The 13,239-nt window shown below is 48.3% G+C and overlaps 6 protein-coding genes across 7 annotated transcripts; 4 read left to right on the top strand and 2 right to left on the bottom strand.

The window, feature by feature from the left end:
• Positions 1-73: 73 nt before the first annotated feature.
• BDBG_00440 (37S ribosomal protein Rsm22) lies at positions 74-2,734 on the top strand (the record flags this gene model as incomplete). The annotated part of the gene is made up of 1 exon (XM_002629148.2): positions 74-2,734. One exon carries the CDS (start codon positions 74-76, stop codon positions 2,732-2,734), a length of 2,661 nt encoding a protein of 886 aa, XP_002629194.1.
• A 60-nt stretch (positions 2,735-2,794) lies between these two features.
• On the bottom strand, positions 2,795-4,424 carry BDBG_00439 (mitotic spindle biogenesis protein Spc19). Its single transcript, XM_031719884.1, has 2 exons — positions 4,234-4,424; positions 2,795-4,156 (listed from the first exon to the last, which is right to left on the bottom strand). The coding sequence occupies exons 1-2, from the start codon at positions 4,363-4,365 to the stop codon at positions 3,734-3,736; spliced, it is 555 nt and encodes a 184-aa protein (XP_031575796.1). The 5' UTR covers positions 4,366-4,424; the 3' UTR covers positions 2,795-3,733.
• Positions 4,425-4,498: 74 nt separating this feature from the next.
• Positions 4,499-5,557, top strand: BDBG_00438 (F-type H+-transporting ATPase subunit J). Its single transcript, XM_002629146.2, has 4 exons — positions 4,499-4,669; positions 4,754-4,783; positions 4,903-4,953; positions 5,086-5,557. Exons 1-4 carry the CDS (start codon positions 4,633-4,635, stop codon positions 5,151-5,153), a joined length of 186 nt encoding a protein of 61 aa, XP_002629192.1. The 5' UTR covers positions 4,499-4,632; the 3' UTR covers positions 5,154-5,557.
• An 86-nt stretch (positions 5,558-5,643) lies between these two features.
• On the top strand, positions 5,644-6,559 carry BDBG_00437 (mitochondrial 37S ribosomal protein MRP2). Its single transcript, XM_002629145.2, has 3 exons — positions 5,644-5,865; positions 5,988-6,159; positions 6,247-6,559. Exons 1-3 carry the CDS (start codon positions 5,759-5,761, stop codon positions 6,307-6,309), a joined length of 342 nt encoding a protein of 113 aa, XP_002629191.1. The 5' UTR covers positions 5,644-5,758; the 3' UTR covers positions 6,310-6,559.
• Positions 6,559-9,149, top strand: BDBG_00436. Of its 2 annotated transcripts, XM_031719883.1 has the most exons (5): positions 6,559-7,115; positions 7,210-7,325; positions 7,486-7,730; positions 7,806-8,139; positions 8,275-9,149. In XM_031719883.1, exons 1-5 carry the CDS (start codon positions 6,964-6,966, stop codon positions 8,613-8,615), a joined length of 1,188 nt encoding a protein of 395 aa, XP_031575794.1. In that variant the 5' UTR covers positions 6,559-6,963; the 3' UTR covers positions 8,616-9,149. The 2 variants fall into 2 exon arrangements, with proteins under 2 accessions (XP_031575794.1, XP_031575795.1); XM_031719882.1 differs by having other exon boundaries at positions 7,486-8,139.
• BDBG_00435 (leucine Rich Repeat domain-containing protein) lies at positions 8,827-11,431 on the bottom strand (the record flags this gene model as incomplete). The annotated part of the gene is made up of 2 exons (XM_002629143.2): positions 8,827-10,528; positions 10,629-11,431. The coding sequence occupies 2 exons, from the start codon at positions 11,429-11,431 to the stop codon at positions 9,343-9,345; spliced, it is 1,989 nt and encodes a 662-aa protein (XP_002629189.1). The 3' UTR covers positions 8,827-9,342.
• Positions 11,432-13,239: the final 1,808 nt, after the last annotated feature.

Here is a 13,239-nt window from a genome sequence, read left to right as displayed (position 1 = left end):
TCGGTTTCCATTCTTTCCGTGTATCTTTCATTTCATTTTCCATAGCTGAGACCGTTGCTGCACCGGCCGAGCTATGCTCTCCAAACGATCTTCGAACGTTTGCACAGCATGCTCTCAAGCCTGGGTCCAGCGCTTTTCATCCCCACAAGCTCTCCGAGCGCATCAAGCTGAGAAACGCTTCACATCGCAAATTCGCAGGTCGAATTCCCATCATTTCTACTCCAGTCGATCGCTAACTGCTACCGCTTTACGACCATCAGGCCGAACACCAGCCCAAAATGGAAGTAATGTCATTCAACAAAGGTTTGCCTACACGGCCTCCGCTCCCGCTTCTGTCGGTGACCATGGCGCTACGAGATCAAGGAAGGAGGCCCTATTCGCCGTAGTTGAAAATATATACCAAGCGGAAGATGATATCGTACAAAGTTTACAAGAGCTGGAGCTCGTCGATGCGTTTCCTCACCTTATTTACTCCGAAGACCTCGATTTAGTAGATACTATTACTGCGATTGTCGGTCATCGAAGTCAGGCAGATTTGACGGACAAGGTCACAAGGGTACGGCAAAAGTTTCGTGATTCGCTGCCGGAAAATATGTTAAGCGAGGAAGAGATGCGATTATATAAAACTTTATATGGGGAACCGCTGCCTATGGAAGAGGCTGCGATTGTCGAGGATGAGCCGGAGCCAGATCAGCTATTCAGAGGTGACGGTGACGGAGGCTGGGTTGAGATCGAACATCCCGACGCAAATACAGCCGTGGAGAAGGCAACGGAGCGTAATCTTGCTATGGCTCCAGAATTTGAATATGACGCTGAAGCCGAGGTGGATTATAGCGAAATGTCCGTGGAAGACCGAGCAAACTCGATAGCAAGAATGCTAGGAGGGGAAGTTGTACCCTCTGCCGATTCAAAAGAATCTTCGGGGGAAGTTTCCGAATTTGACCCTGATGACAGTGGTCCACGAACGCATCCTCTTACCACTGAAGGGAAGTTCACCACCGGGTCCAAAACGCTTTGGATGCCATACGACAGCATGACCAAACCAGTATCCCGCATGCTTTCAGCTTACTCCAACAAACACCTCGCAGAAACTGCACACAGACTGTTTGGTGGGCCAAATTTGCCCTACTCCACATCTACGCCTCCGAAGAACATCCCTCCAACCCCTATCCAACTCGATGCAGGACAACATATAATGTCGGAGATAGAAAGCCATGCTTTTCTTGCTGTCCTCTACCCCGGCATATACGCTTCCGTACTTCCTATTCTTGTCGAAGTTCGCAAACGGCTAGGGTCTAAATGGCTTCGCGATTTGATCGCTAAAGAAGGCGGCCCGAGGGTTCTTGATGTTGGGGGTGGTGGTGCGGGGATTCTAGCTTGGAGGGAAGTGCTAAAGGCTGAATGGTCCTTAATGTCTCCCGACAGGCCACCGCACAGTCCTATTCCCTTCGGGAGGTCAACAGTTCTAACAGGGTCCAACGCGTTGCGACATAGAGCGAGCCAGCTGTTGGAAAATACTACATTCCTTCCCCGCTTGCCGGACTATGTGCACGTGCGCGACCAAGCGACAACAACTGACGAAAGACCCGCTCCACAGCGCAAACAGTTCGACGTTATCATCGCGCCACATACAATATGGCCAATACGGGAGGATTATCATCGAAAAGAGCACGTGGAGAATTTATGGTCCCTTCTCAATCCGGATGGAGGTGTTCTCATTCTTCTTGAAAAGGGCCATCAGAGGGGTTTCGAGGCCATTGCAGGTGCCCGCGAAATGATTCTTGAGAGATTGATTGCATCTCCCGGATCGACAGAGTATGAAAACCCAACGCAATCTCCAGACTCTGAGAGGTTCATTCAGAAGGGCAAGGGGATGATTATAGCGCCTTGCACGACCCACGCCAAATGTCCTATGTATACAAATCCAGGGAAATCAATCGCGCGCAAAGATTTCTGCCACTTCCAGCAACGTTATATCCGACCTCCATATCTACAGCGGATCAGGGGTGCTAAGGACAGGAACCATGAAGACGCGAAATTCAGCTACGTCGCTGTCCAGCGCGGTGTGGATATGAGAGAAACCCATGGCATTGTTCAGGGGCAACGGGCAACCGATGCAGCTTTTGCCGGCTTCGAAGACGTCCAATACGAGGGCAATGCTGAAAGTAACGCCGAAGGAGAGGCAACCCCATTCCATCCCCTCTCCCTCCCACGACTCATCCTCCCGCCCTTGAAACGCCAAGGCCATTCCACACTTGACCTCTGCACCCCGGCAGGCAAAATTGAGCGGTGGACCGTCCCCCGCTCCTTTAGCAAACAGGCGTACCGCGATGCCCGTAAGTCTGCCTGGGGCGACCTATGGGCACTGGGAGCCAAGTCGCGGTCACCGCGCAACATCAAGCTTGGATTCGTAGATGATCAGAGCAGTGATAAGAAGTTTGAGAGACGTGTGCGCAAGCGGTCGTTGGCTGACGATATGGCGGAGGAGGAACATCAACTGGGTACTTCCGGTGCTACTGGGGAGGGGATGGGGTGGGGAGATGAGGAAGAGGATCGAGGGATGGGTGAACTTCGGGAGGCGATGGGTCGGTTGGATCCCTATGGGAGTAGGCAGCGGATTAGTAGGAAGCCGGAGAAGAAGAAAAAGGTTCCTGCTTGGGTGAAGAAGATGGAGGTGCGGAAGGAGAGGAAGGCGAAGCAGGCGAATGACTTTGGTGGCTTTGGTGATGGGTAATTGTCCATTTTGAAAGATAGTGTAGCATGGATTGGTTTGGAACCGTTACTACTGAAAGGGCGGCGTTCGGTATTTTTTACATGCTACGGATCTGCGATAGAGGGAAATAGGACGGTTTCTGGATCTGATTTAGAATTCTTTGTTGGCACATTTTGCCAGACCCATATCATATATGTATAATAGATTGTGTATAATAGTTTTCTCCCTCCTTAGAGAGGAGCGACATGATATTTTTAGGCTGTAGTTCTGGCGTAGAATCTTCTCTCAATTGGGAAGTCCATACAAAAACATGGACAGGTACAGAACAAATACAATACCATATCATACACTCGCGTCGCATCGAAATATTCATAGAGAGCTAAGATTAGTCAATGCTCCTAGAATCCCCATTAAATTCTCAGTTTCATCATCCGCAACGACACTCTGGCTCCTAGCCTTAAGTTCGGTTCAATCTCCACGTTCCTCCCCCTTTTTCAAGGGCCAACATAACCCACATTCCAGGGCGAAGGGACACAGGTCATATTCCTAACAAATTGGTATGTGAAGGTCAATACCGAATTTCGGTAGTCACAGAGTCAAAGGCAAACCTATGAAAACTTTACTTTCCCGACTTCGACTGTGGTAATTCAGAACGACTCTAGCCAGACAGAACGGTGTCTCCTCTGCCATAACAATTTAAATAGTTATGCAGGGGTGTTCTCATCGATACCCCATTGCCATTACCAGCCGTCCATTCATCCCGATATTGCGGTTCTCGCGTTAACCTGTGTAGCATTGGCTGCTGGTTAGACCATTCGCATAAGTAATGCAAAGCGCAACTTGAATTCCACGTGAACAGCAATTCAATATTCTTCCTCATATATGTGCAAGGTCGACATCATAAGATCCGTCCGTGTAGGTGGCATTTCCAGCTGAGGTATAAAAAATCGTAATACCGTATGTAGTGGGGCGCACCTCTCTTGGTACATAATAACAGTGATAGCATGCGTAAGAACAGTCTCACTGAGCCGCCATACTCTTCCTCAACTGCCTCTCCCTCTGCTTCGACTGCAACTCCAACCTCTCGACCGTATACTGCAAGCGCTCCTTTTTCTGCACCAATTTGCGCAACTCCGCAGCTCGTCCCGCCGCGGCCGTCTCTGTCACACTCCTCCCTGTTGACAGCGGCCTTCGCGTCTGATGGGAGTTATTACTTCGTCGGGAAGCATGTGGGCCATTGCCATCGCCGTCATCACCGTCACCATCATAGGATAATCTGCCTTGTTGTAACTCGTATTTAGCTTTGAGGGATTGTTCGCGCCGGGCTAGCTTTTCAACGTGGTTGGAGGCGAGGGACAGAAGGTGGGCGATGCTTGGGTTTATTTCATCATGGATAGCCTTTTGAGCTTCGCGGACTGTTGGTTCAGGGAGTAGTTCGAAATGCTGAATATTATTATTTTTTTATTAGTTGTATTTGTGGATCATTAATTATCACTTGGGGCGAACTTGGGGGATCTTACCCGTGTAGTCTGCAGCACTTTGCGGAGGCGGGGGAAGTCGCTGACCCCTTCATCAAGAATATTGATTGAGGATTCTAGCAACTGGAGGGAGGCCTGTAGAGAGGATACGGAAGAGGAAAGTGAGGTAGCCATCCTCTTCTTTATTATTATCCTTGCTAAATTTCGTCAATGTATTGAAGCTGTTGTTGTAAATATCTAAAACTCAACTTTCGTGATTGTTTACTTCGGCGAAAATCTTATAACTATCACGTGATATTTTCCCTCTCCAATTCCGACTTCCATCATTCAAAACCTTCGACACCAGGTCAATCATCTCAGGCATTACCACATCGCACTCCTTTATTGAACCCACCAACTGGCACACGTCAAGCCTTCCCCTTCATTCACACAATCTTCGACATGTCTCTCCTAGGACGGAAATACCCGGCGCCAGTCGGTATGTGGAATACACTATCCGCGAATGGCCCCATTAACCTTCAACAGAACTCATACTGACCACAAATTTCTCTACTCTATCTAGCCCGGCCAATGCTGCCCTTCTTCGCTGCCGGTATGCCGCATTAATGTCCTCATCGGATGCGCTCCATGGCGCTGATTCCTACAAGAATTCCCCTGGTAAATGGAGGAATGATGAGAAATTCAATTACTAACCGGAATTCATGGGCCCAGGTCTCATCGTCCTCTACGGCGTTAACGGATTCGCGAACCTTTTGATGAGCAGTAAGTGACCCCACCTTGTCGCTGTGTATCGCCGTTCGCCTTCTTGTCTCCAGATAAAGCAAGCGTTATGCAATTTAATTGCAACGATTTTTGGACGAGCATGTATACTGAGCATTTGTCCTACCTTTACAGCCCCCGAGTTCAAGAACGACCCCCGCAACCCCAACGCGAAGCCACTGAAGCCGGAGGAGAGCCATTAAGTACATGCGAAGGATCTTTTTTTATGATTTTTTGGAAGGGAAGGACCTGTTGATGGTGGGAGATTTAAGACACCCCAGGCTGGGATGAATGCCCTGTACATGTACATTGAATAGAGATGGATTGAACATCCAAGAAATTCCATTTTTCTTATCACTTAATCTTCCACCGCCTCTGAACACATCTTGCGGATATATCTGTGGGAATTGTAGCCCAATTGATGGTTCCCCTCGTTATCGTCGTTGCAGGATGTATTTGTAGCCGTAGATATGTAGATACATTCCGACCCACCACCACAACAATTCTGTGTAATAATAGAGATATCAGACATTGTAGGATTCAACAACTATTACATTATATCTGACCATAATTAATAGCTCCCAGTTTCTATTGTGCAAGATGGCAGCGTACAAATTCCTCCGTCGCTGGTGCTGGGCTGCCCGGTTGCGCTAAACCCGATTTGGCTGACCTCCATCCAGATTTCGTGATTTCGCCGCAAGAACAAATCCAAAAGAATATTCAACTCTATCATCAGCCATCATTCTTCTTCGCCTCCTGTTCTTAATACAAGAAAACGATCAAGGTCAATCCTTACGAAATCGCAATTATGTCCCAGTTTCGCGCCAAACGGCTAGACATCGCCGGCTTCATCAACCCGCGCATCGTCCGGGATCACACGAAGCGACAGGTCTTCAAGCAATTCGAGCCCGAAAGGTAATTGCAATCCCCGACAGCCCCCATGATCTACGACTATATCTTTTATATATAGCATCAAAAGGATATTTGCTTTATACAAGGTCATTGAAACCCACTGACCTCTACTCCGCCACATCTAGACAAGCTCTTCGCTACCTCGTCCGCAACACCGCTCTCCCCATGCGTGTCCGCGCCCAAGCCCAACTCAAGCTCTCCCAAATGCACTGCTACACCAATCCCACACAGATTAAGAACAGATGTACGGCTGGAGGCATAGCAAGGGGTGTTTTCAGAGATTTCAGACTGGGACGAGTACGTTTTGCCCTTCGTCCAATCTACATATTGGGTTTCTTGTTTCGGCTTCCACATGCTAACGCACGATCTTCCTCCCTTGTACAGTTCCAATTCCGTATGCAGGCTCTTGCTGGGAAGCTCCCGGGTGTCAGGAAGGCGAGCTGGTAATATATCGGCGCATATATATGGGTATATTGCGTGGGTGGTTGATTGGCCTGTTTTGAAGACTCTGCATTTTTCTCGCTCTGACTATTATCTTTGGAGCTCTCCGGCGTTTTTTTTTTTTTTTTTTCGTTTTGGGATGGGACCTGCGAAATAGACAAATATGTATTTAAATTATGTAACTTACAGTACATTGAATTTTAAAATGAAACAAAATATATATAAACGCCCAAAGCATAGAACATCTACTTCTCGATTTTCTAGTAATTCTTGCAACATTGGCTGGCCATATTTAAATAACTAGAGTGGTTTATTTTGCATTGGGCAAAACAACTCAGTCCATCATCAAATCTCCACCATCAGCAATCGAGCCCCAGCATTACTATGCTCAAGCATGCAATGCGATAAAGATCTATGTCTTTTATGTCTGTTTCCTTTTTACATCTATCTGCGGTCTTGAATAAATACACCCGAAACATAGCGGCAGGCTGCAGCTATTTTTTATGTTTATTTAGTTGGCACTTTGGCACCTTCATTCACAGTCCATTCACCAAGATACAAGTATCAATACAGCAGTTTTGCTTATGTTCTTTGAAATATCCATTTCCTCTATAGCGAATATAAAACATACATCTCTCTCTTTATCCTTCTATCTCTTCAATGCTAACCCCATTTCTCTCTCTCTTTTCTTTTGTTTACTCTCATCTACTTCACCCCATATACCGCACCACCAGACGAAGCATCATGTTTGTCTTCCGGGCAGAGGACTTGCCCAAGGATCCTGTCTTTCCTGCTGATCTGAAGCAGCTTGGGTATGCTCCAGATGAAACTTTGCTCATGGCTTTGTTCTTGTTTCGGTTCGACATACATGGAGAGTCCCTCGAGCTAATGGTAGATCCTAAACAGCTACTTCATCAATGACCAGGACCAGATCAAAAAGATCTCGAACCCCGAAGAGGACTTTGTTTTCAAAATCAATACCAATGATCGCTACAATGAGATGCAGAAGGAAGCTATGAATAGTATATATATATCTCACTCTACTTCTTCTCCTCTTACTACAATCCCGTGGCGCATTGCATACTACCACCATGCAACGCAAGGGAGAGCCTACATCGGCTCCACCATATACAAGGCTGACTCCATGAAACCATCTGTTTACTTGGTTTGAAAAACTATTAGCATGTATCCGACAAATCGTCATTTCCCGTCTCCTCAATCTGGGTCTCGAGACCCTCCGTCTCCCAATTGGCGCAGCAGCAAACTCTCAACATGTCTCCATCCTAACATCCCCAGCCTTCCAATCCCAGCCCCGCCTCATCGTCGTCTTTGGCGATCCAACCCAAGACCTGGGCATCTGGGCCTATCGCGTCATCAGCAAGAAGGGTATCAACATCGGCTCCGCCGTGAACTTTGCAACCGCGGTTGTAGGCGATAGCAGTAGCAGCCCCATGGGTTCTGAGTATCAAACCGCTAACACGAACGTCGCTAATTCAAGTAAGAATCAGGATCAGAAACAGAGCCAGGATAACTGGTCCAACTCCCGCACGGGAACGGGCCTTATTCTGACAAACCCAGGCCAGCTGGTATGGCACTGCGGCAAGGAACAGGCTATTTCGCTGCCAATGTGGCATGCTCTTCCTCGGCGCAGTGCCGTGGAGCCGCCCATGCGGATGACGTTCCGGAATAAGATCCCCGGTAACGAAACATGGCAGGATCACATTACTTATGTCTTTGAGGAGGTGCTGGGGAAACTTGCGGCGCCCGACGTGAAGATCGATGTCATCGGGTTGGCAGAGGGGGGATTAGGTGCCGTGAGATATTTGGCTGAGCACTGTATGTTTAACTCTGATACCCATACACACAGATGGAAATATATATATATATATATATATATATATGATCCCCCCCAATACGGCCCTCCACCTCCTTCAAGTCAATATGAAAACCGCCCCCTAACACCCAAAACAGGGCCAACCTGGCAATCCCGCATCTCCTCCATCTGCCTCACCAACCCCCTCCACGACACAAACCACCTCCACCCGCCAGAATTCGCCACCTTCATGTCCACACGCAGCCGCGCCTACCTACTCTCCGAGAAACCACTCAGCACGCCCGTTGCGGGCCGCTACGAGTTCGGCTGTAACTGTTATTCGGCCGGGGAGGCGTTGGATGTCGAGTCTATCATGCCCAGGGCCTGGGGTGGTATGCTGAAGTGGCTGGATGTTATGTTTGAGAATAGCGCGCTAGAGGAGGTTGAGGTTATTGTGGCGGAAGATGGGGAGGGGGAGGGGGATGTGGTGGCTTCTTAAAGGGATGGAGTGGGTGGGTGGGTACATGGGGTCTTTTTGAGGGTTTTGCGGAGGGTGGTGGTATTTTATTGCCCTTTTTTTTTTTTTCTTTTACCATGTTTTTCTACGTTTTTCTGCTGGGTGTTGAATACCCCCTTCTCGTTATTAGGCCGGGCGGTGCGTGCTGCATGGATGGGATATTTTGGATACAAAGGCATAGGCAAGATAGCAGTGAGTCTCGTGTGCTGGAAGCGATTGCTTGCTGCATACAACAACTTCTATTAATCTATTTGATTGTAAACACCCCGGGTTTTTAACGCACCATCTTTGTATACCCAATGCATAAATGCAAGCTTGATAGATGAGATGCAGAGTTATGTACTTGGAAAGCTATGTCCTTCAAGCTACCTGCCAACAAACACTACCAATAATTAATTACAAAGGCTCGAACTAGCCTGATAAGAAAATTCTAGATACTCAAAAGATAGTACATGGGAAAAGGCAAGAGAAACGGAAAGCAAGCTCTCTGCCAACTCCGCAGTGAAGTATATGCATAATGCATACATCCATATATCTATACTTTCCACACATAATATATGCATTCGGGGGGTATTTCTCAGCAACTCAGCAACCAGCACCCAACGCTATGCAGAACAAGGAAAAAAAGGAGCCATTAATGAAACCCTCCCCACCGCTCCTCCCCTCCAAACTCCCTTGCACCTAGGTATACCACATATATTACATAACCTTACCTCCCCTCCTCTACGAATCCCCGGCCAGACCCAAACCCAGGCGCACACCCCCAACAACAAACCTCCCTCAAAAACGGAAGCGGCTTCAACGCCCTCCCCCTCGCAATCCGCGACATCTCTGCTCTAAGCGTCCGCGACACCCCATAATCATCCACCTCAACACCAACGCCAACACCAACACCGCCACCGTCACCGCCATGGCGCGGAGCACTCATCCCATGCGACTCACAATCCCACCACTCTATCCATCGCGCCCGCGTAATCACGAACGGCCGGGCACAAACCGAGCACTTCTTGCCGCCAGCATCTCGGACCTTCTCAGCGTGCTTTAGAAGGTCGAGGATAATGGCGGGTCCGGCGAAGGTGTCTGGGTCGATGAGGTGGGAGATTTGTGGCCCGCGGTTGTAGGCGCGTAGGGCAATATCGCGGAGGCTGGGGGAGAACAAAGATGAAGACGGGGAGGATGATGGCGATGTTGATGATAACGTGGGAGAATAGGGGGAAGAGGAGGAGGACGTGGTGCTAGTATTAGAATTGGTGATTGGCTCGGGTACGGCAACTGGGCGCCCCTCCGCGTCGAAAAATTGCACGATCCCTTTTGCAATGAGGATAGGGATGGGAACTGAACCTGCGGATGCTGGTCGTATTTCTGTTGATAATGGTGCAGGCACGCTTATGGCTTCATCCCCTTCTTCCTTTCTCTCTTCTTGTCCTCTTTGAGTGAACACGCCATCTGAAGCGACATTACAATGCCACTCTGCCACGATCGAGCTCTCAGGCATGACGAACGGGTTCGGATGTACAGCCAGCTGTCTCATATGAGTGTGGTTTTTCTGCAATAGCTGCAACACCTCAAACGGCAGATAAGAAAGCTGATTCCCTCCCACGTTCAGTTCGCGAAGCTTTGTCAGGTTGCCAATGGAGCCCGGGATCTGTTCGAGCTCGTTGTGGCGTACGCTTAGGACGCTAAGATTGGAGAGCTCGAAAACTTCGGCAGGCAGAGTCTTCAGCCTGTTGTTTGTCATGAAGAGGCAGAGGAAGGGCTCGAAGGAGCTGAAAAACTGTTCGCAGTTGGGAGGAGACACCGAGGGTATTTTATCCATTTTGGGAATGATGGGGTATTTTGTGAATTGGGCAATGGGCCGGAGAAGGCCCGAAGGGATGGTGCGTAGGTTGAGATTTCTAAACTCATGTTAGCAGCTGATTGTATTCTTTCCGTTTTAAGGGATTAAGAATTGAAACAAGACGAAAACGGGGAGCGCAAAAAAGGGCATTGCCATACGAAATATCAATAAACTCAAGGCCCGTCTCAAGACATTCCGTAATAACTTTCCGCGCCTGGCGATGCTCAGACGGCTCGTCCACCTGCATCGCCTTAGTAGCATTCGCACGATCAACAGCTTGGCGGCTTCGTGCAAATATGGGACCGCGTAGGATAGCAGTTTGCTCTTCTGTAGTTTCAAGATATCCACTCCTGCCATCGGTACCAGCACCAGCACCAGCACCACCAGCAACGCCTGTAGCATAATACGGGCCAGGAACAACACGCCCATTACAATCATCCCCCTCCAACTCGCTATTATTCGACACCGCCGACTCAACAGAATCATCACTACCAAACCATACCCCACTGTCTATATTGCGCTTATCCTTAAACTCCGTCCTCCGCTTCTTTCCCGCCGTCGCATATCTGTCGCCCTTCTTCAGCATGATCTTGTTCTTCATCTCTGCCTCCTCTTCCCCCCACCATGTACCTCGATATTGGCGCTTCCTCGTTGTCTGCGTCTGCGCTCGACTGCCGCTGCTACCGGGACGCGTCGCCGCGTTCCACTCCTCCTCCTCCTCCTCCTCCTCCTGCTGCTGCTGTTGGTGCTGTTGGTGCTGTTGGTGCTGTTGATCTGAGCCATTATGATAGTTCTCTAGCGCGGAAGATTGGAAATCATCACTAGAGAATAGCGGGGGATCACTAGATGGCAGGCTGCAGTCGAACGTGAAGTAATCGCTGCGGTGGTGTGGGGGGTATCTGGACAAAGCTGTTTGCTGGCGGGCGCGACAGGGTGGTGGGAGCGGGATGTCGGAATCCATTTTTGTTGTTTGTTTGTGCCAATTTATATATATATATATATATATATTCGGGGTATTTATTTAATTCACGGCATGTTTGAAATATAGGTCTCCTTCGATATAGAGCCCCAATTGCACAGCGTGGAAGCTTGGAGCTGTTGTATGTACAATGATGCAGGCGCGTGGATCGACGACCGGATGGCTTGCTGAGTAAGCGCCCCACTAGTTAGTTACCCCCGGGCCTCGGGCTTTTCTGCCAGGAAGCAGAAAAGTTGTCAGTCATTTTCAAAAATATCATCTGTATTCTTGCTTATATTTTATCAAAACAAGTGTATTTTTAGCTGAAATCTGTGACAGTACAAAAAGAATGAGTACCTCACCGCGCACCGAACATGCTCTTATTATTGAGAGATTCCTTCAGAGTGAGTACAGTGATTTCTTTACATACTAAGAAGTTCTGATCTCTCTGAACAATTAACATTTTTTCTCTTCTTGAAATGTTCTCTCTCTTCTTGGACTCAGATGGGACTTCTATCTGTGATTCTGTTCTTAGTCATGGTGGAACAGGAGTCATTGTTCAATGAGATGATGCTGCTGTCAAACTGCTATAAGATATCTCTCTATATATTATAGAAAAACCAACTTTTCCGAGTAAAATGCCCTGTAACGTGACCTCACATGATATCACATGCACCCCATCAAATCCATCCATGGATATGTAGTGGCGCCTGCCAATTGCACCACTCTATCTACCCCCTACCACCGCCTCTAACGCCCCGTAGCACCCCCTATTACTTCCACTTCATACCCCTACCTCCATCTTACCACTCACTCTTACCAACCTCTACCACCCCTACCACCCCTACCACCCCTATCACCTCTACCACTCCTACCACTTCTACCATCTCTACCACCACTGCCTCTACCACTTCACAGCCCCCCCTATCACTTCCACTCCATATCTCTACCCTACCCCCATCTTACCACTCACTCTCTTACCATCCCTATCACCTCTACCACCTCTACACTTCTTCCACTCCGACCCCCCCTTACCACCCCTTATCACCCCTTACCACCTCTATCTCCCCTATCACCTCTACCACCACCACTGCCTCTACCGCCTCGCAGCACTCTCTATCACTTCCACTCTCTATCTCTACTCTCATCTTATCATTCTACCCCTCTCTTACCATCTCTATCACCTCTCCCATTTCTATCACCTCTATCATCTCTCTCTATCACCTTTTTCACTCTCTAGTCTCTCTATTATCATCATTATCTCTATACTCTACAGTCTCTTCTATCACTTTCACTATCTCTACTTCTCTCTTACTATCTCTATCACATTTTGATCTCTGTATTTATAGTATGTACTGCTAAATACTCTGTAATAAAATCTCATGTGATGTCATATACATCTCTTTGAATTCATGAATGAGATTGAATAGCTGACTCTACAGTCTGTACAGCTCTGATTAATCTGATAATGATGATAGAGATGATACAGAGTGAAAGAGAGTAGTAGAAGAAGTAGAGATGATGATAATGATAGAGAGGATAGAGAGTGAAAGAGATGGAAAGAGTGGTAACAGTGGATAGAGATAGAGAATGAAAGTGATAAAGAGGGTTGTGAGGCGGTAGAGACAGTGATGATGATAGAGGGGGATTGTGAGGCAGTAGAGGTGTTGGTGGTGGTAGAGGGAGTAGAAGTGGAAGGAGTGGTAAGAGGGTAGAGATAGAGGGTGGAAGTGATAGAGGGGGCTATGAGGCGGTAGACGCGGTGGTGGTGGTAGAGGGGGTAGGGGGTGGAAGGGGTGGAAGGGGTGGTA

The sequence above is a fragment of the Blastomyces gilchristii genome (assembly GCF_000003855.2).
Source record: "Blastomyces gilchristii SLH14081 genomic scaffold supercont1.1, whole genome shotgun sequence".
Taxonomy (NCBI): Eukaryota; Fungi; Ascomycota; class Eurotiomycetes; order Onygenales; family Ajellomycetaceae; genus Blastomyces; species Blastomyces gilchristii.
Note: the sequence above shows the minus strand (reverse complement) of the source record. Positions and strands in the feature narration are given on the sequence as shown.